The sequence below is a fragment of the Paracoccidioides lutzii genome (genome assembly GCF_000150705.2).
Source record: "Paracoccidioides lutzii Pb01 unplaced genomic scaffold supercont2.33, whole genome shotgun sequence".
Classification (NCBI taxonomy): Eukaryota; Fungi; Ascomycota; class Eurotiomycetes; order Onygenales; family Ajellomycetaceae; genus Paracoccidioides; species Paracoccidioides lutzii.
In genome coordinates this window covers 128,022-146,785 of record NW_015440979.1, presented here as the reverse complement: position 1 = coordinate 146,785, position 18,764 = coordinate 128,022, and the positions used below count along the sequence as shown (strand labels likewise).

At 45.8% G+C, this 18,764-nt stretch overlaps 4 protein-coding genes across 4 annotated transcripts; 3 read left to right on the top strand and 1 right to left on the bottom strand.

Annotated features, from left to right (window-relative positions):
* Positions 1 to 817: 817 nt before the first annotated feature.
* On the bottom strand, positions 818 to 2,181 carry PAAG_08400 (ATPase family AAA domain-containing protein 1-B; the record flags this gene model as incomplete). The annotated part of the gene is made up of 2 exons (XM_002789652.2): positions 818 to 2,044; positions 2,116 to 2,181. 2 exons carry the CDS (start codon positions 2,179 to 2,181, stop codon positions 818 to 820), a joined length of 1,293 nt encoding a protein of 430 aa, XP_002789698.1.
* Positions 2,182 to 2,603: 422 nt separating this feature from the next.
* Positions 2,604 to 4,468, top strand: PAAG_08399 (hypothetical protein; the record flags this gene model as incomplete). Its single annotated transcript, XM_002789651.2, has 2 exons — positions 2,604 to 4,140; positions 4,242 to 4,468. The coding sequence occupies 2 exons, from the start codon at positions 2,604 to 2,606 to the stop codon at positions 4,466 to 4,468; spliced, it is 1,764 nt and encodes a 587-aa protein (XP_002789697.2).
* Positions 4,469 to 5,654: 1,186 nt separating this feature from the next.
* On the top strand, positions 5,655 to 9,069 carry PAAG_08398 (GPI ethanolamine phosphate transferase; the record flags this gene model as incomplete). Its single annotated transcript, XM_015846499.1, has 5 exons — positions 5,655 to 7,427; positions 7,493 to 7,680; positions 7,753 to 7,882; positions 7,959 to 8,067; positions 8,165 to 9,069. 5 exons carry the CDS (start codon positions 5,655 to 5,657, stop codon positions 9,067 to 9,069), a joined length of 3,105 nt encoding a protein of 1,034 aa, XP_015701163.1.
* Positions 9,070 to 13,553: 4,484 nt separating this feature from the next.
* PAAG_08396 (cutinase transcription factor 1 alpha) lies at positions 13,554 to 17,676 on the top strand (the record flags this gene model as incomplete). Its single annotated transcript, XM_015846498.1, has 10 exons — positions 13,554 to 13,738; positions 13,897 to 13,921; positions 14,197 to 14,214; positions 14,433 to 14,557; positions 14,641 to 15,335; positions 15,429 to 15,501; positions 15,589 to 16,017; positions 16,091 to 16,273; positions 16,386 to 17,534; positions 17,631 to 17,676. The coding sequence occupies 10 exons, from the start codon at positions 13,554 to 13,556 to the stop codon at positions 17,674 to 17,676; spliced, it is 2,928 nt and encodes a 975-aa protein (XP_015701162.1).
* Between the last annotated feature and the right edge of the window lie 1,088 nt (positions 17,677 to 18,764).

The window sequence follows — 18,764 nt, the reverse complement described above, 5'->3', positions numbered from 1 at the left end:
TAGAGAAAGTCCTCACTATTAAAGATGTCAATAGAAAAATCAAGCAGCATAAGAATAATGAAGCTGAAAAAGAGCAGAATAAAAAGTAATAGAGACTTGAAGTTAATCTTATGAAAATTGACAATAACTCACTCACATCACTCATAGAAGAGGAATTAAATCAATTTAGAGATGACACACATACTAAGAATGATGTAGATAATCATTTTATTATAGATTAGCTACTAGTTGTTAATATAAAGTGCAATAACAAGGATGTGATTCAAGATTTTTATCATTTTGGTGTGGTGCACCCACATGAGGTGTGGGTTGCGCAGCGGCACGATTAATTACTACAACAATGACTATACTACAATTATTACCACAACTATTACCAAGTACTATAACTTATTGCTATATCTACAACTACAAGTATTACTACAAGCATTACAATTACTGCTGCCAACAATATACTCGAGAATTACATCAATTAAAAAAATATAATGATATATAAAGAAAGTGTTTTCCCATTCCATCCATTACTCAATCCAGAGGACGCCTTTCCGTTCGAATAGGTAATAACTATGCAAGAGACTAGCTCAGCCCTCCACCCACGGAACAAACCCTCTCATAATGTACAGTCCAATGTAGTAAATAAGTAAAATAAAATAATAAAATAAAATAATAATAATAAATGAAAAAATTAACAAGGAACGGAGACATTGAAAAAGAGTATGTATATAATATCGAAAGGGGGGGAAATTAAATGAAGTAAAACCACAAATTGTGGGGAGAAGAGCTGCCATCGGGATGGAATATGGATGGGATGTCAAACAGATTATTCATCTATCGGAATCTCGGGTTCCACTCCAATATCCACATCATCCACATCATCCTCTTCCAAATCAGTCGTCCACTCCTTTCCAAACTGTGTTTTGCTGCTAGAGGTCTTGGTCAGGGCCGCTTTACGCTGATCCGCACTGTAACCACCTGCTACTGCACTTATTAAAGTCTTCCCCCCACCAGCCCGTTTAAAGAAATCTTCCGTGCGCAACCCGCGCACTTCATCTGGGTTAACTATCTCCATCGTAATCCCCGAGTCTCGTTTTGATCGTATCAACTCCCGGATAGGTACCATGGCAGCATCCCTGCAAGCCTCTTTGATATCACTGCCAGACATCCCAGACATGGCCTTGACGAGGAAATCCAAATCGAAGTTCTCCCGGTCAATCTTTGTATCCTTTAATATAAGTCCCAGTATCCGTAATCGCTGCGCAGTGGGCGGTAAAGTAACAGGGAATTTCTTCGGCATGCGTCTGAGAATCGCCTCGTCGATGTCCTGGATCCGATTCGTGGCGCCCAGTATAAGAACGCGCTGCGGTTGGCCAGATGTATTTGCGGAGGTCAGCCCGTCCCAATGCGTCATGAACTCGGCCTTGACCATGCCGCTAGCCTCATGCTCGCCGCTCCGCCGGGTCCCTAGCACCGCATCGATCTCGTCGATGAAAACGATGCTGGGCTCCAGTTTTCGTGCGAGGGAAAATACTGCATTGACCAGCTTGTTCGAGTCGCCGTACCATTTCTCTGTTAGGGTTGAGATGTGAAGGTTTATAAAGCACGCGCCGCTCTCGTGGGCGAGCGCCTTTGCCAGCATCGTCTTGCCACAGCCCGGTGGGCCGTAGAGAAGCACACCGGAGGGTGCACTTAGGAGTGAGGATGTGGAGGAATACAGCTGTGGCATAGTTAAGGGGTATATGACAGACTCCGTTAATTCTTCAATGATATCTTCCAGCCCACCGATGTCGTTAAATGAAACGGGGATGTCCTCCGGTGCCACCACGTCCATTGCGATGGCCTGCTCATAATGAGACAGCACGAGATCTTCTTTCTTCTGTCTTCGTGGACGACCTTTCCGGCTCGGGGATTCGTCATCTGAATCTTCGGGTGTATTAAGCCGTCGCAATATGGCCGCAGATTTCCGCTTTGCTTCCTCGTGCTTCTGTCTTTCGGGATCAAACTCGACTTTGGAGAGGAGGAATCGGACTACGAAATATGTGGAGAGAGACTAACACATGTCAGCAAGGATGGCCGCAAATGTGAAGGGTATCCGCAGTGGCTATTTAGAGGATTCTTTACTGTGCCAGCAATCATTATCAGCTCCTGCAGCAACTGTTGCCATTTGCGTCCGCCGCCCGAAGCCATGGCGGCAGTGAGTGGGATTGTAGCCTCAAGCTCTGTACGGGGTAGAAGGGTCCAAGTAGATGTGTCCACTATAAGCAAGCCTGGCGAAAGTCGTTCCTGTGACTAGTCTGATTAAAATAAAATCCCCGTGTTGAAAAAAATACTCCAGCTATAAGGTATGCAAATTGTTCTCTGTGTTAAATATTTAATTAATGTTTCTTGTTTGTTGGTTCCAAAAAGGAATATGAGCCAGCCGAGGATCAAAGTCACATGTTCTTGGCGCACCTAACGAAACCCAACGCGTTTCGAGTTTTGTTTACGCACAACTTGAATGAACAATCGCCCTTAATAGAACTGAAGATAGGGCTGCTTGATGTCTTTGCATACAGGGGGGGGGGGTGTATTGCCGCTGTATATTGCGCGGATACGTATTTACCTTAGCTATGCCAAAGCGAAAAGCTGCGTCGAAATTGTCCAGGTTGGTGGACGACGACTTTGACGATGACTTGTTGATGGAGGTTGATGCAGACCACACCCCCGACGAAGACCTAGATACCACCCCGCCCCCCGCGAAAAAGGCAAAGGGAAGACCAAGAAGTACTGCTCCCAAAACTGCAACGACACATACAACTACGTCGCTTAAGCCTGCTTCACGCAAAGGTCGATCTACGGTTGTCGTCGGACCTAATAAACGTGGTCCTGCGAAAGTTTCGGCCGCGAGAGGTCACTCAGTTGAACAAATTGAGGAGGCACAAGAGCCCGCAGATACAAGTTTGTCAAAAGAAGACAATGTACAAGAGGAGGACCATGAGCATGCAGATGTGGAGCAAGAACCGGTCGTTGAAGATGAACATGAACAAGCATCGAGCGACGAGCTCGATTCTCCCAAAACAACGACGCACGTTATTCGACAAAGTGGTAATCAGGCAAATACTAGGGCGAAGCAGCGAAAGACGACTGTGAAGCGAATGACTCTAGATGACGGCTTTCAGTATACTCCTTTAGGGTCGCGTCAAACTAAACCCGCCAAAGCACCCCCGAAAGCGAAAGCTCCAATGAGACCTGCAGCGCGAAGACAGAAACCACCAATTGAACCAGAGGTTGAGCCAGAGGTGGACAAGGAAGAGCAAGAACAGATGGAAGAAAAAGAGGAAGAAGTAGAAGATGAACAGGAAGAAAGAGAAGAAGAACAAGAGAAGGTCGAAGAAGAAGATGAGGAGGAGGAGATAGAGACAACTGTCTTACTTGAGAAGCATGATTTAAGTGCACGCTCCGTATCGCGCTCTCCTACCAAAAGCTTCTGGAGAAGTCACATACAAACCAAACCTCCACAGACAGCAATCCAACAGCGCAAAGCTGGAAGCACATCGGATGGAGAAAAGGGCGAGAGCGACACAACGCTACGAAGAAAGCTTGGGGATATGACCAAAAAGTACGAAAACATGGACATGAAGTATCGAAATCTGCGAGAAGTTGGAATCCTCGAAGCCAATGCCAACGTGGAAAAGCTACGGAAACAATGCGAAGCAAACACCGCAGCATCCAACGAATTAATCGCCTCGTTAAAGAAGGAATTGGCCATGCAAACCTCTCTAGCCAAAGAATCCCGCGCCCTTCAAAAGCAACTGCAGGATCGGGACGACGAAGTAGCGGAGCTGGGGACGAAGATCAAGCAAATGAGCACCAACTTAACGAGCGCTCAAAATGAAGTGAAGGCTCTTCGGATGAAGCTGGCTGCTTCTCGAACTGCAGCGACCAATGTGGAATGTGTCAATTCCCTGGGTGCTGGAAGTGCTACTAAAAACGGCGGCAGTGTCTTGCGAACTCTCATGGTGGGAAGTGCTGAAGCGGCCCTGGCAGCGCAAATAGCGCAGCTGAAGGAGGATCTCTATAGCGATCTCACCGGCCTGATTATTCGTGATGCAAAGAAGAGGGAGTCGGATCACCTGTATGACTGTATACAAACGGGAATCAATGGAAGTAAGTTTGGACTTCCCCGTCTTACAGCTACCATCCTCTACTTTCTTGTATCTGAATCTAACACGATATTTCTTTCCATTCTCTCATTTCTCTTTAAGCAGCATTACACTTCAAACTCGCCGTTGCGCATGACGTGGAGAACACGAGCTTTGAAGCTGCAGAATTCCATTATTTCCCCCTTCTCGACCCAAACCGTGATCGCGATCTAGTCGATATTCTCCCTGAATATCTTTCTATAGATATTACGTTCCCGCGACAGCATGCGGCTGTGTTTTATAGTCGAGTTGTAGATACTCTGACGAAGAAGATACGACGAGCGGAAGATTGAACGGGGATGTGCATGATGTTTTTCGTTTATGGGGTTGCTGCATTTCCCTTCCCCCCCCTCTCTCCCAACCTGATGATGCAGGGCATTTACATCCATCCATTCTCGAGTGAGATCGATTCGGATATGATATTTTGTATATCCAAGGAGGATTCGAACCCATTTAATTTTACTTTGAGCGGCTGCGTTGGTGGAATGTTGTTGGCGCTAGTTGTATGTATTTATTGTATTTTTTTTATTAAGATGTTATTTTTGTTTGATTATTTTATTATTTACATACAAAGTTATATTTTACAATATAATATCACACGCTCTACCCTTGAACAGCGGAGTCGCCCTTCATGAAAGCTTCATGATTCTGAGCTTTCCACTGGAGGCATTATTACGAGAATAATTCATTACAGGGATTGTCATTGACTAGGAGAAAATATCTCGAAGAACAAAGGGACACAAAAGAGACACACCCTGAAGTCAATGGGGATCATGTTAAAAGGGTCTCTGGAATGATGCTCGAATATCGATGAATATTATAGATACCATTAAACTCCAGTGGCTAACCTGTCGGGTGTATTGCCCCTGTAAAGTTGAAAAGGATATCAATTCGTCGGTGGCCAATTCACAGCCTTGCTATATATATGGGGTTCCATGTAACTATAGCTGTAGAAGGCGGATGAGAATTGTATAGGGCAGTGGGCAGTGGAGGCAGGGGATATTTAGGTGCATTGTACCAAATGTGACCAGATTCCCAACTTTTCCGAATTTGAAACTATTATAGTAGGTGAATATAAGATATGGATATGGGATATGGATTTTCTCCGAACTCTACAGCCCTTGCTGCCCCTTTATTTACAGGTTGATGCCCCTGACTAATAGTTAACTAGGATCTGCTGCTTATATAATCGCCTATCTGGTGGTTGGTCGTTTGCCCAAAACTGGTTAACTCTCTTATTAACTTCTTACATCGCCAGTTTTATCCGCCAAATCCAACATGATGAGGAGTGGATTTAAAACCAGCTCCACTACCATCCAAGCTACAACGACAATGAATCGATAGCAGGCTGTAGCTGTATTTTATCCCACTGGTCTTCTGGACCCCCTCCATTCCTTTCCGCATAGATACAGCCAAACCTTAGGAACAGCTGTTCCCTTCTACTCTTGCTCCTTCAATCAAAAGATCCCGCTTCCAGCCATGGCTCGATTAGGTCGCATCGGGTTTCTGGCCCTGGCCATTGTATTTCATACAATATACACCTACTCGATATTTGACATCTACTTCGTTAGCCCGATCGTCAGTGGAATGCGTGAATTCGGCGCTCAGAGACCTCCCTCTGCAAAAGCACCGGCAAAGCGACTTTTTCTCTTTGTTGGAGACGGTCTTCGCGCGGACAAGGCTTTCCAATCATTCCCGGACCCATCTCCTGGAGGCGTGCTAGATGATGATTATGCCAATCCCAACGGTCCCGCGTCACTCCGCACCCCTAAACATCTTGCGCCGTTTATTCGCTCTCGCGTTCTCTCCCATGGCACTTTCGGCGTGTCGCATACTCGGGTACCCACAGAGTCCAGGCCGGGCCATGTTGCGCTTATTGCTGGTTTGTACGAAGATGTCTCATCGGTGACGACGGGATGGAAGCTCAACCCAGTTAATTTCGACAGCGTTTTTAATCGTAGCAGACATACCTGGAGCTGGGGGAGTCCGGATATCTTACCTATGTTCAAGGAAGGCGCAACACCTGGGAGGGTCGATGCGGAATCCTATGGCGAGGAGGCGGAGGATTTTAGCAGGGATGGCACGCAGCTGGACATTTGGGTTTTTAACAAGGTGAAAGCATTATTCGCTGCGGCGAAGGAGGATCCGGAGCTCGATGCGAGGCTACGAGAAGATAAACTTGTGTTCTTCTTGCATTTGCTAGGCTTAGATACGGCGGGACATTCTTATCGGCCTTACTCGAAGGAGTACTTGCATAATATTAAGATTGTCGATCAAGGGGTGCAGGAAATTACGGAGCTGGTCGAGGAATTTTACGGCGACAATGAGTCAGCGTTTGTTTTCACAGCTGATCATGGTATGAGCGATTGGGGGAGCCATGGGGATGGACACCCTGATAATACACGAACTCCCCTGGTTGTATGGGGTTCTGGTGTTGCCAAACCGAAGATCCAGAAAAGTGGGAAGGCCCCTGGGCATGAGGATGGATTTTCGTCTGACTGGAACCTGGACAATGTTCAAAGACATGATGTTTCTCAGGCCGATATCGCTGCTCTTATGGCGTATTTGGCTGGTTTGGATTTCCCCGTGAATTCGGTCGGAGAACTACCTCTTTCCTACCTTGACGCCTCACCTAAAGAAAAGGCCTTGGCAGCTCTTGCGAACACGCAAGGAGTTCTGGAGATGTATCGGGTCAAAGAGGAGAAAAAAAGGACATCGACTCTGCAGTACCAGCCGTACAAACCTTTCGGGGATGATGAGCATTCTGTTGAAGCACGAATCCTAGAAATCAACAAGCTAATATCCAAAGGAAGATACGATGACGCGATTAAGAAATCCTCTGAGCTGTTGCATACTGGTCTGGAAGGTCTACGATATCTACAGACCTACGACTGGCTCTTTCTAAGGACGATTGTCACCGTAGGGTATCTGGGATGGATTGCATATGCCTTGACTACAGTCATAGATCTCCACGTTTTGCATGAATCCTCGGTTCCAAATCGTACAACGTTCAGTAAGATGTTCTTTTCATCTTTACTTGTCATCTTGTTTTCCGTCTTCTGGATTCAGAAGTCGTCGTGGAGATATTACACATATGGTATTTTCCCCGTCTTCTTCTGGGAGGAAGTTATAGCAAGTCGAAATGCGCTGGTCGCCGGACGGAAAATACTTCTTAGTCATGTTAAGTCACTGGGTGGCTACATATCTTTCGGTTTACAGATATTGGTCTACGTTGGGGTCTTGGAAGCCCTTGTGAGCATTCCGTCGCCCGTTTACCAAGTCATGGTATTGGAAAAAACTAATTCCATAACAAACAGGTTCAATCATACTTCCACCGTGAAATCTATACCATTTGCTTCATCCTTGCAGGACTGTGGCCTGTTTTCTACGGTACAGGCTTCGTATCGTGCAATAAACTTGTCGTGGCCACATGGAGCATCGGATGTGGGTTAATGAGCATTTTCACACTTTTACCAGTTATCAAGGTGGAAAATGCAACGACAATGTGAGTATCCAACTGCTTCTGATGTGTTTCATGGAAGAAATAGTGGAATACACATTCTTACAGGTCGTACAGAACAATTGGAGGTGTCCTCATGGTCCTTACTGGACTGCTCTATCTAGCATTTGAGGAATCAATCACCCCTCGATCTAAACCCGTATCAAATGCCGTTAGCAACGGCTCCCGACAAATCATGGGGATGCAGGTATGATTGCCATCCATAATGCTTTCTTCAAGAACCTTTTCTGAGTTGTACTAATACCTAAGCGAATATAAATTAGATTGGCATGATTCTGCTGGCAATAATAGTGAGTCGATCTAGCATCGTGTCACTGCAGGCAAAAGAAGGTTTGCCTTGGGGAAACCAAACCGTTGGATGGTTGGTTTTAGGTTAGTTTTATCCAACTCCTACCGATTTCACATATACTGCCTAGCATAGCTTCATTCATTCCTATATATCCTAGAATATTCAGGCTAACTTTTGCAGTGGCTTCTTTTGTGCTACCGTTCTTCCATAGATTATACCCAAACGGCTATTACCTCCATCGCCTCGTCGTGATCTTCCTCTCCTTCTCCCCGACGTTCATCATTCTCACCATCTCGTACGAGGGACTCTTCTACTTTGTCTTCTGCATCACCCTCGTCAGCTGGGTTCAGCTGGAACATCGCATATACACATTTACATCTCCCCAATCAAAGCCAACCCCATCAAACGGGGACCAAGTTACCAAACACCCTTACCGCATCCTAACAATAGCAGACGCTCGCATCGCCCTCTTCTTCTTCTTCCTTCTCCAATCAGCCTTCTTCTCCACTGGCAACATCGCCTCGATCTCCTCCTTTTCCCTCGAAAGTGTCTGCAGACTAATCCCCGTCTTCAACCCCTTTTCCCAGGGTGCCCTACTAATCCTTAAAATCATCATCCCATTCGCCATCATCAGCGCAAACCTGGGAATTCTTAACCGGCGCCTAGGCGTCGCACCATCCGCCCTCTTCATGATCGTCATGTCCATCAGTGACATCATGACTCTAAATTTCTTTTACATGGTGCGCGACGAGGGGAGTTGGCTTGACATTGGCATGACCATAAGCCACTTCTGCATAGCCAGTGGGTTGTGCACGTTCGTTGCTGGGCTGGAATTTCTCAGTGAAACGTTCATAGCCGGAATTGAGTTTGAAAATACTGATGTCGTCAGTAAGGGTGAGGATGATAGTAAAGGATATTTATCGCCAGGAACGGATAAGGTGCGGAAACCTGCTGCGGAGTCCAATGGCACTAATGGCCTATCTTCTTATGAGCGGGATGGGAAACCTAGTGTTACGGAGAAAGCGAATGGACATACTACTAACGGCGTTTCGAAATCTTCCTTCAAAGCATCTAATAGTCATTGAGAGCTTTTCCTTTATCTTGTCGCGTTTGGCGCCAAAATTCTCTTTTGTGGGGGATGTTCGCAATATTCTAGAATGATGCCCCACAAAGGAAATATAGGCACAGGTTGCTGTTGGGATTGCTATTACTGCACGTCCGTTCCTCTTTTTCCGTCGCCCCGCACTGCACCAGCGTTTCTTCCTGGTAGTTGGTTACACTTTTCCTTACAGAATACAAGTGCAAATAGAGGGGGAATTTGGTTGAATATAACACATCTCCATGGCCTTTTTTTTTTGGTATTGTTATTTTATGCTCTTCATATTATCTATTTTTGCTGTGCGTGGTTTCCTTCGCTTAGTTTTGCCCCTGCACTACCCTCGGGGCCTTGTTCTTCACCTCTTGTGTACCAAATTTCAAATATCCTTTTGTTCTGAGCTTTTCTACATGTTAGATATCGATCAAGAGAGATGCCACTGATTGACTTTAAATACCCTTCCAGTTGAAAGTTCATTATCAATTGATTCAGTTCCAATCTCTGTTGTCAACCCCTCATGGCCAATAACCTATCCCATCTATGCTCCAGTGGATATCAATTCTTTTCTACCCGTATATATCATATCACGAAACTTGAATTCCGAACCTCTTCTTCTCTCTTTTACCCCGAAGCAACACCACTGCCTCAGCTAATAAACGGAATATGATTTAGTCATTTTTCTTTTGTCTTGTTACCTTGTCATGGATGTCTATTACACCTTCTTTTTCCCGACAGGGAATTAAAGAGGGGATGCGATTTTTTGTGGGGACGGCGGCCTAGACAAACGCGTGGGCATCTCATATGGCGCATCTCTACGTGGCACTTGCACCGGTGCATATACTTTTCTTCTCTCTTCATATGCTGGAACGAGCAGGGATGTAGAGATGTCTGGGGCCTCATTGCTCTCCTAGTCCTGCATGTGCATATGCAGATCGAATCTGGTCCTCTCGAGGGAAAAAGGATAAGAGGGGGGGATGGGGGGGATATTTTAGGATGATTATCAATCCAGCTCCTTCGTCAAAAAGACGACTCCCCTACACGTTTTTGATTTGTTGCAAACCATCCCTCGCGAGGTGAAGGGCCCAGACACCATTCCTTACCTTAGTAAACAAAAACACCTTGAATGGCTAGATGATAAGATCACTGATTCTTCAATCCACCAGAAGAGGGAAATTTTCTGTCACTGTTCAGGAAAAGTCATCGAGATTTCTTGAAAGAAGCGAACGTCAGAGGTCTGAACCAATAAGCAACGACAGAATAAAGGTCAGTCCCGGTCATAAGGATACAAACAGGCTAACTCATCTTCGATAAAACATCCGTTTTGAACTCTTGCGTCCTAGTAGCGCCTTGCATCTGTCAACTTTTCAAAGTTGGCTTAGCGATCAGCTAAGCTCGGTCGGATATTTACCTGGTCAAGGTCCAGACTTGATACCCTGTCATTCTCTCCGTAACATATGAATGAAAATGTTATGCTAACCATGCATCAAACCTTTTTTTTTTTTTTTTTTTTTTTTTTTTTTTGTTTCTTTTTCTGTTCATTCTTTTCCACTTCTTTTGGTTCCCCTTTCAATCCCCCATGTCCTTGTATCGTCTGCGGTTCCAGGATTCTGAAAAATCCTGCCCAATTTCCTGCCCACCCATTTTCCTAGTTAGAAGGTGGTCGGTCACTGGTGGTCTCAGGAGGGGACACCCGATATAGCAGAAAGTAGCAGCAGTAAAACGAAGATATGTGAAGTAGTTACGTGTTCTTTGGAAACATGGAAACCCCGATCCAAGATCCTGCTCCCGTTTGTGTTCATGCTCTGTCACGCTCTACCATCCTGCATCCATTGAGATGTCCAACGGCCTCCAAACCAAAGTATGAAAGTTATCGATCGCAAACTTGCATCACACAGTTATGTACCGTGTGTATGCATGTCCAGGAGGATCCACGGATGTGTCCCATCCCTTGAAGACCTTCCCGCCACGTTTACCGTTTCCCCATATCCCGATCCCCGTTTGCTATCAATTTACCATATTTCCCCAGATTCTAGGCTTCCTTCATATCTGGAGGTTCGTGTTTTGTTTGACAGCCCTACACTTGCGCTACGGCATGAAGAGTTAACTACAAAAGAAAGATCGAAGAAAATATCTCGGGACAGGATGCGCTCTTCGCCTCTTGGACTGGGAGCTTGTGTTGTCCTGTGCTATGAGATGTCGACTATAGACTTAAGAGAGTAGTTAGGTGCAGGAGAGGGCGGTCGTTGGGTGCCGGGGTTCGCAGTGGAATGGATGCAACGAGTTCTCACGTCCTCGATAGCTATCAATAATTAAATTATATCAGTTAACGACTTCGCACCTACGGGGTAGCTAGCTCAGGGTTGTTGTAACGCTGGCGTTGCCCTTTGCTGGCTCAATACCTAATAACTCTGTACCCCCGGCCCGTAACTACAACCTAGACTCGAAAAAGGGACCGGCGGGAACAGTATCTATCATGCTGCTAACTAATAAGTTGATGGTTTTACTTCTTGAAGACTCTTAAGCGGCAATCCATCCCAACACTGGGTTCCAAACCCGCCCTATGCAACCAACCACCCGGCCTCCCCTCGTTTTTCCCTTCTTTAATAGCATATTCATTCCTTCGTTCTCGTTTTCCGAATCGCCAATGCGGCGGCCCATGGATCCACGGGGAGCTGCAAGACCTCAGGTTGAAGGAAATAGACGAGGTGGGGCAACCTTGTAAGCTTGATTGCCGAAAATTTCATAGACTCCAAACTCCATGATTCGGAGTTGCTAAACTAATTTTCGAGGAAGAGCACGGAGTTGTTGAAACCAGAAGTCGACTGCGTAATCTATGATATCATACCAGGAAGTAGAAACTTTGCGAGGCAGCATCCCTGGTGGGAACTCGGTACTATTACAGTCTGTGGATTTTTTGGCAGCTCTACGTTATATATCTTTCTGGAGCTGGTCTCCGAGAATTTTTTATTTATTTATTTATTTATTTATTTATTTATTTATTTATTTATTTATTCTTTTTTTGGGTCCTTAGAATATTTAAGCAATGGGATAGATTCGGCGGCTGGGAGACAGGTTGTGCCAGGAGGCAGCCGATCTTGTAACGGACAACATTTATTTTTATTTTAGCCAAGCTCTTTCAGGTCAGTTCCTCATGCAGGGAAATAATAGTTGTTCACAGTGGTTGGAAATCTCCCTGCCGTGGATTCATCTCACTCACCGCATCCTTGAAGCATGGTTAGATATTAGTTAACAAAGTAATTATTAGTCTCCTGTCCCGCATCAATCAGTATATTGCTCAGATGCTAACAGTCCTCTCTCAGTTTAGATCCCTTGAAATCGTTTCGAGAAGCAGAGTCTCGGTAGTTACGTAAATACTTGTGCACCTGAGGTTTTACGGCTGCTGCTTACATCCCATGCCTGTATGTATGTATGTATGTATGTATGTATGTATGTATGTATGTATGTGTGTATGTATGCATGCATGTATGTGCATACAGTAACTACAGCGGGAGAGAAAGGTTTGTTTTTGTGGCATGTTTCCTTTTTTATATTGTATTCCTTGTAACTCTGTACCTCCTCCAGATTCCTTGAGGAATAAAACTATCATTGCAGTTCGCGTTGAACCAGAAGGAATCCGTTGATGTCTGTGGCGGGGAATTGGCCCGGAATCGACTCTTACATTTTTTTCTCTCTTTTAATAGACTCGAATTCCCCGCCATGCGCACCGCAGGGATGGCCAAAAAAAAAAAAAAAAAGAAAAAGAAAAAGAAAAAAAAAAAAAGGGGGAAATGAAGAAGAAATAAAAGCCAAACATACTAGCTATTTGTCCAGCCTCATCTGGTTTTAAATGCCAGTCCGGTAAAGGTCAAATCCCTCCGCTTGCTATGTTTTATGTTTCTCTTTCAATACCGATGAGATCCCCGATTCAATTAACTACATAGTTATCGTAGATAGATAGTAATCCTAATAAATCTGTCTGGTCTTAATTATTTAAGATTTGTGCCCTGTCCCTGTAACTAACTACCAAACAGCTAACTAGTGTAAGTTGTCTATTCGTTAAGTGGTTTATCTTGTTAATATTCTCCGCGTCTTCGAAAATCTTCCAGGATGTGAAGAATAAGAAAATAAATCAAAAGAAACACGTTAACAAAAAATCCCACCCACCCCCTAAAGAAAAAATAAAATAAAACATCCCACCGCTTTCATATTGTACACCTGTGTATCTGTATATATGTGTTCTGCTGGGTTGGTTGGTTAATTGTGTGTCCCTTGCACCCGTTCTTTAAGTAATGTGGTTTAATCAGTCCCTCTCCCGCCCTCCTCCGACCAGACCACCAACATCACCGCCGTCACCACCAACTTCACCATTTCCCTTTTCTTTTCTGTTTCTTCTTCGTCTTAAACCCTCCTCTTTATCTCCCCTCCATCTGCGCACCCGCCCACACACTCTCTTGGTGGGCCAAACACCCAACAATGAGTAGCAACACCCCAGACAATAGATCTGACCAGGTCATGACTGGTGCAGAAGACCCACCCCCAAACCTGACGCCCTCGTCAACCCCGGCCGTGGAATCCGATGTTCCATCACCCACAACCGCCACAGTTCCCAAGAAGACTGTGCCTTCAATGCAGACCCCAGGCCATCCCAGCTTCAGACGGTATGTGATCCAATTTCCCAAAAGCAAAAATGAGAATGTGTATTAATTAAAAGTGTGTGTGTTGCTGTGGCTGGAGTTCGATGGGACCGGGTGGTCGGAAAATGCGCTGCGCAAAAATTATATACAAATTAACTGACAATTAAATGGGGGGAATATAGACAACGAGCATCGCGTGCCTGTGAGGTATGTTTCTTAAATTCCCTTTCCTCTCTTTTATATATATACCTAGGCGTATACCTAGGTTTCTGTGTGTCATTCCAGCCCCGTTGTCTAGCAAAGACGCGATAGAGCTGTCGTTGGCATTCAGCCTCGGCACCTCGGTCTGGGAGAGAGATGACGCCCTATATCTCTTAAATATCGAGGACTGCAGCAGATTACAATGGGTCTATTTCTTCTATTAATATATTTTATCCGTATATTTGCTGACGGTGATGATCGTGTCCACGTTGACTTCATAGACGTGCCATGCTCGAAAGGTTAGTCTCAGTCCTAACCACAAATTCAGAAAAATTCTGCTCGTTTTCGTTGATACTCGCAGCCCGCCCCGACAACCCACCCATTTCTTTTGTTGGGTGGTTGACCGAAGCCTGGTTGATCTAAATCGGGTTTCATTCTTATGTGGCCTAGGTCATTTTGTCATTGTGATGTTATGTGTCGTTCTGTCTTTAACATGTCTCCTCACGGATTGGCATAGGTGCGATGTGACGCCGCTAGTCTAGGTGTACCATGCACCAATTGCGTAGCTTTTTCGATTGAATGCAAAATCCCAACGCCAAAACGGAAGAAGAACCAGTCAAAGGCAGCTAAGGATGGGACCAGGTAGGTTTGCAGGAAAATATCCCGATTTCGCTGTGCAGCTTTGACATCAATTGCTAATCGGTTAATTCCTTACCTCAAAGCAGCGATGAACGACCAGACTCCAGGAGCGGAGCCAATGGTGATAGCTCCAAGGTCTCTGGCATAAACCCAGTAGAAGGCATGCCCCAGACCACCTTGACGGATGCCCAAGCAGCCCAGCAAGCTTCCCAAAATGCCACGTACGCCCAGTTCATGAAGCCAAAATTCGCCCGCGCCCCGATCAAAGAAGCTGGAAGGGTAGCATATCTAGGGGAATCGTCAAACTTGTCCCTCCTCGTCCATGACCGCTATGGCACTACCGACGTCGTCCACTACCCGCTGCCGGAGGGAATAAGAGGCTCGCGCGCACGGCTGACGGAGCTAGACAATTTGGAAATTGACATTTTGCACCAGAGGGGCGCATTCTTACTCCCTCCCCGAGCACTCTGTGATGAGCTCGTCGATGCATATTTCAAATGGGTTGCGCCCGTCGTGCCCATCATAAATCGAAGCCGGTTCATGAGACAATATCGCGATCCTAAGAACCCACCTTCCCTACTTCTCCTGCAAGCGATTCTCTTGGCGGGATCAAGGGTATGCACAAACCCTCAGTTGATGGATGCCAATGGCTCGACGACGCCTGCAGCTATGACTTTCTATAAACGAGCTAAAGCCCTATATGATGCGAATTATGAAGATGACCGTGTTACTATAGTGCAAGCTTTGGTTTTGATGGGATGGTACTGGGAGGGCCCAGAGGGTATGAATATAGCGCTCCTCTAGCTAACTTTTTTTTCCCTTTTGATTTGTGTAATACAATGTATCCTGTTAGCTAACCAGTGTGTGCCTTTAGATGTCACCAAAAATGTTTTCTACTGGAGTCGAGTTGCCACTGTTGTTGCGCAAGGATCCGGAATGCATCGAAGGTTCGTCATAACAATATTACACGTTCACGAACTAGAAAAACCCCAACTTCTGTCGATCTTCCTGCTAACAAAACTCTACACTCACAGCGTGGAATCGTCCCAACTAAGCAGACCGGACAAACGTCTCTGGAAACGAATCTGGTGGACCCTTTTCACTCGTGATCGATCCGTCGCCGTCGCCCTCGGCCGACCGGTAAACATAAACACAGACGACTCTGATGTCGAAATGCTAACAGAGGATGACTTCATCGAGGACGAAGTCGACAGCGTGGCTGAGTACCCGCCCGACCCAATCCATGTCCAGTTTTTCCTCCAGTATGTGAAACTCTGCGAGATAATGGGTCTGGTGTTGTCTCAGCAGTACTCGGTTGCTTCGAAGGCGCGGCGCACGAATGCCATCGATCTGACGCATAGCGATATGGCGTTGGCTGATTGGCTTCAGAATTGTCCGAAGGAAGTATACTGGGAAAGGCCTAGACATCATTTTTGGTCCGCTTTGTTGCATGCCAATTACTAGTGAGTTTTTTCTCCTGAAGAACTTGATAATTGGCAAGATCCCTATAGCTAACCTAATACCTCCTCTGTGAAGCACAACATTGTGTCTACTGCATCGTGCACACATGCCCCCAGCCACGTCAATATCTGGAAATTACGGATCGGACGGGATGGCTTATCCGTCCCGCACTATTGCATTCCAGGCCGCTGCCATGATTACATCGATCGTCGAAAATTTGCAAGCACACGGCGAACTTAAATATACCCCGGCATTTATGTAAGTTAAATGACCCATCCCTTGCGTTTCTGTGTCACTACATTGCAAATAACGTTTTCATCATTCCCTAACTTTCCATCTAAAAAAAAAAAAAAAAAAAAAAAAAAACCAGTGTATATAGCTTATTCTCGGCCCTAATCATGCATGTATACCAAATGCGCTCATCCGTCCCGACAATCGTCTCCACCAGTCAAGAGCGGATCAATATATGTATGCAAGCCTTAAAGGATGTCTCAAAAGTCTGGCTCGTCGCAAAAATGGTCCACACCCTCTTCGAGTCTATCCTCGGTAACAAAGCGCTCGAAGAACGCCTCCAGAAAGCGGCCGGCAAACGGCATCAACGCACACGACGCGATCAACCGCCCCCACCCACCGGCCCCGCAGCAAAACGGCCCTCAGAGCCCTCCAAACGCAAATTTGACGACATGGAAATCACCCTCCCCAATGGCCCTCCAGCCCCACAAGAATCCTACGAGCGTTCTCGACCGCAGACACCTGCCGTTACACCGTCACGCGAAATACCCCCAACACCGATCATCTCAAACATGGGCGCCCCAAACCCCCACCAACCCGCCCAAGCTTCCCCACGCATCCAACAACGACAGCAGCAACAACAGCAGCAACAGCAACGCGGTATAACCCACGACGCCTTTCTAGGCGCTACAGGCAGTTCCGGCGGGAACACCCGGCCGACCTCCCCCTTCAACCCATCCTTCAGCATCCCCGCAACACCCCCCGACCTCTTCCTTGTCACCCGCAACTCCCCCAACATCTCACAGTCACTCTGGGAAAACTTCCAGCCCGACCAGCTCTTCCCCGACGGCACAAATATGTCGTACACAGGCTTCTCCCCACCCGGTCCCGCGATCGACCCACAACTCCAGCAGCAGATGTCACAGCAACAGCAACAACAAGCATCGATGATGAGTGGCATGTCAGGCCCCAACGCCCCGGGTCTCAGTCCCTCTCAACAACACCCGCAAGTCGGACAGCAACAGCAGCAACAGCTACCCACGCGCGGCTTGCGCGATAGCTCCACAATGTCCATGCATAATATGCATGGGATGGGGCAGTCGATGCAGCAGCAGCAGCAACAACAACAACAGCAACAGCAACAGCAGCAGCAGCAGCAACAGCAACATCCGGGTGGAGGGGGGTGGACACCCATGCAGACGCTGGATTCTTCGAGTCAAGATGATAATTGGAGCACGAGTTCGAGGGGGCAGATGCCGATTCCGCCGACGTTGAATGTGGAGGATTGGTGTGTTTCTTTTCTTTTCACTTTTATTTTCCTCTCTTCCTCTTATGAGTTGGTTTTTGGGTGGGTGTTTGCTAACATGTTTTTCGTTTGGTGTAGGTTCCAGTTTTTCGGAATAAATGCTGGCGTAGGTGATTTGGGATAGGATTTGGGATAGGCATTGTGATAGGTGTTTTTCCCTTCAACTCTGGCGAATGTGAGATGATAAGGCTTTGCATTTGATATGGTATTGTGTATTGTGCAAACTGACGAGGAAACAGGCCATTCAACCAAAGGTGTCATTCATATATTGACATAATACCTTTTATCTGTATATGTATACTTGTATGATGTATTATATGTGAGATGTTTTGCTATGATTCTCACTTACTTTTTAGCTATAGCTGCCCAAGTATAGATGTCATAATATTAATGTTTTTTGTGTGGCAATGATTGTTCCAAAAAAATAACCAAAAGAGGTTTTGTTTGTTTATATCCACAATTCCACCAATTAAAGAATTAAATGTTTGAAAATTGACAGTATGCCATCTGTGTTCTACAATCACTACTCATCATTTCATTTTTAGAATATAGGGAATTATTTCTACAGTGTCTGAAAAGAGGATAAAAATTAAATGTTGAAGTTCTCTGTAAATAGACTCAACCATTCAGCTGATGACTCAGCGGCTATCTAACCTAAGTTAACTACCAACTTTATCATTCAGCCGCGATATCTTCAACTTCAACTTCACCATATCCCTTAATATACTTACGAGATACACAAACTAGAGGCCATATTCGCAGTCAGGTACAAGGAATATTGAGTCCATTGCTACTGCAGAAGTATATACCGTCCCTATTCCACGTTCTACGCCACGAAGTCTCCGTTTTTAGCTCAACCTTTGCCCAAGCTACCTACGCAAATGCTGCTAGGCAAGTAAACATCCCGACGCGTTTTAAAATAGCGAAAGAAAGGACAGAGTTGGTCAGTTTAAGTTCACCTACATTACATTCGGGATCATTTTGCGAGAGGCTCTACGGCTAAATGTTCTGGTTATCCGGCTCTTGATTTGAGCGCGCGGCCTGCGACACACTTTTGCATTCCAAACCATCAGCCTATATCATTAATATATATAGTCAGACGATAATCGGTCGTCATAATATCCCTCATAACAAATCTTACGATCCAACGATATTCAGATGTCCTACCCCTGCTGCATGGTCATCGATGATACCCCGCTGAGTGTACACTCA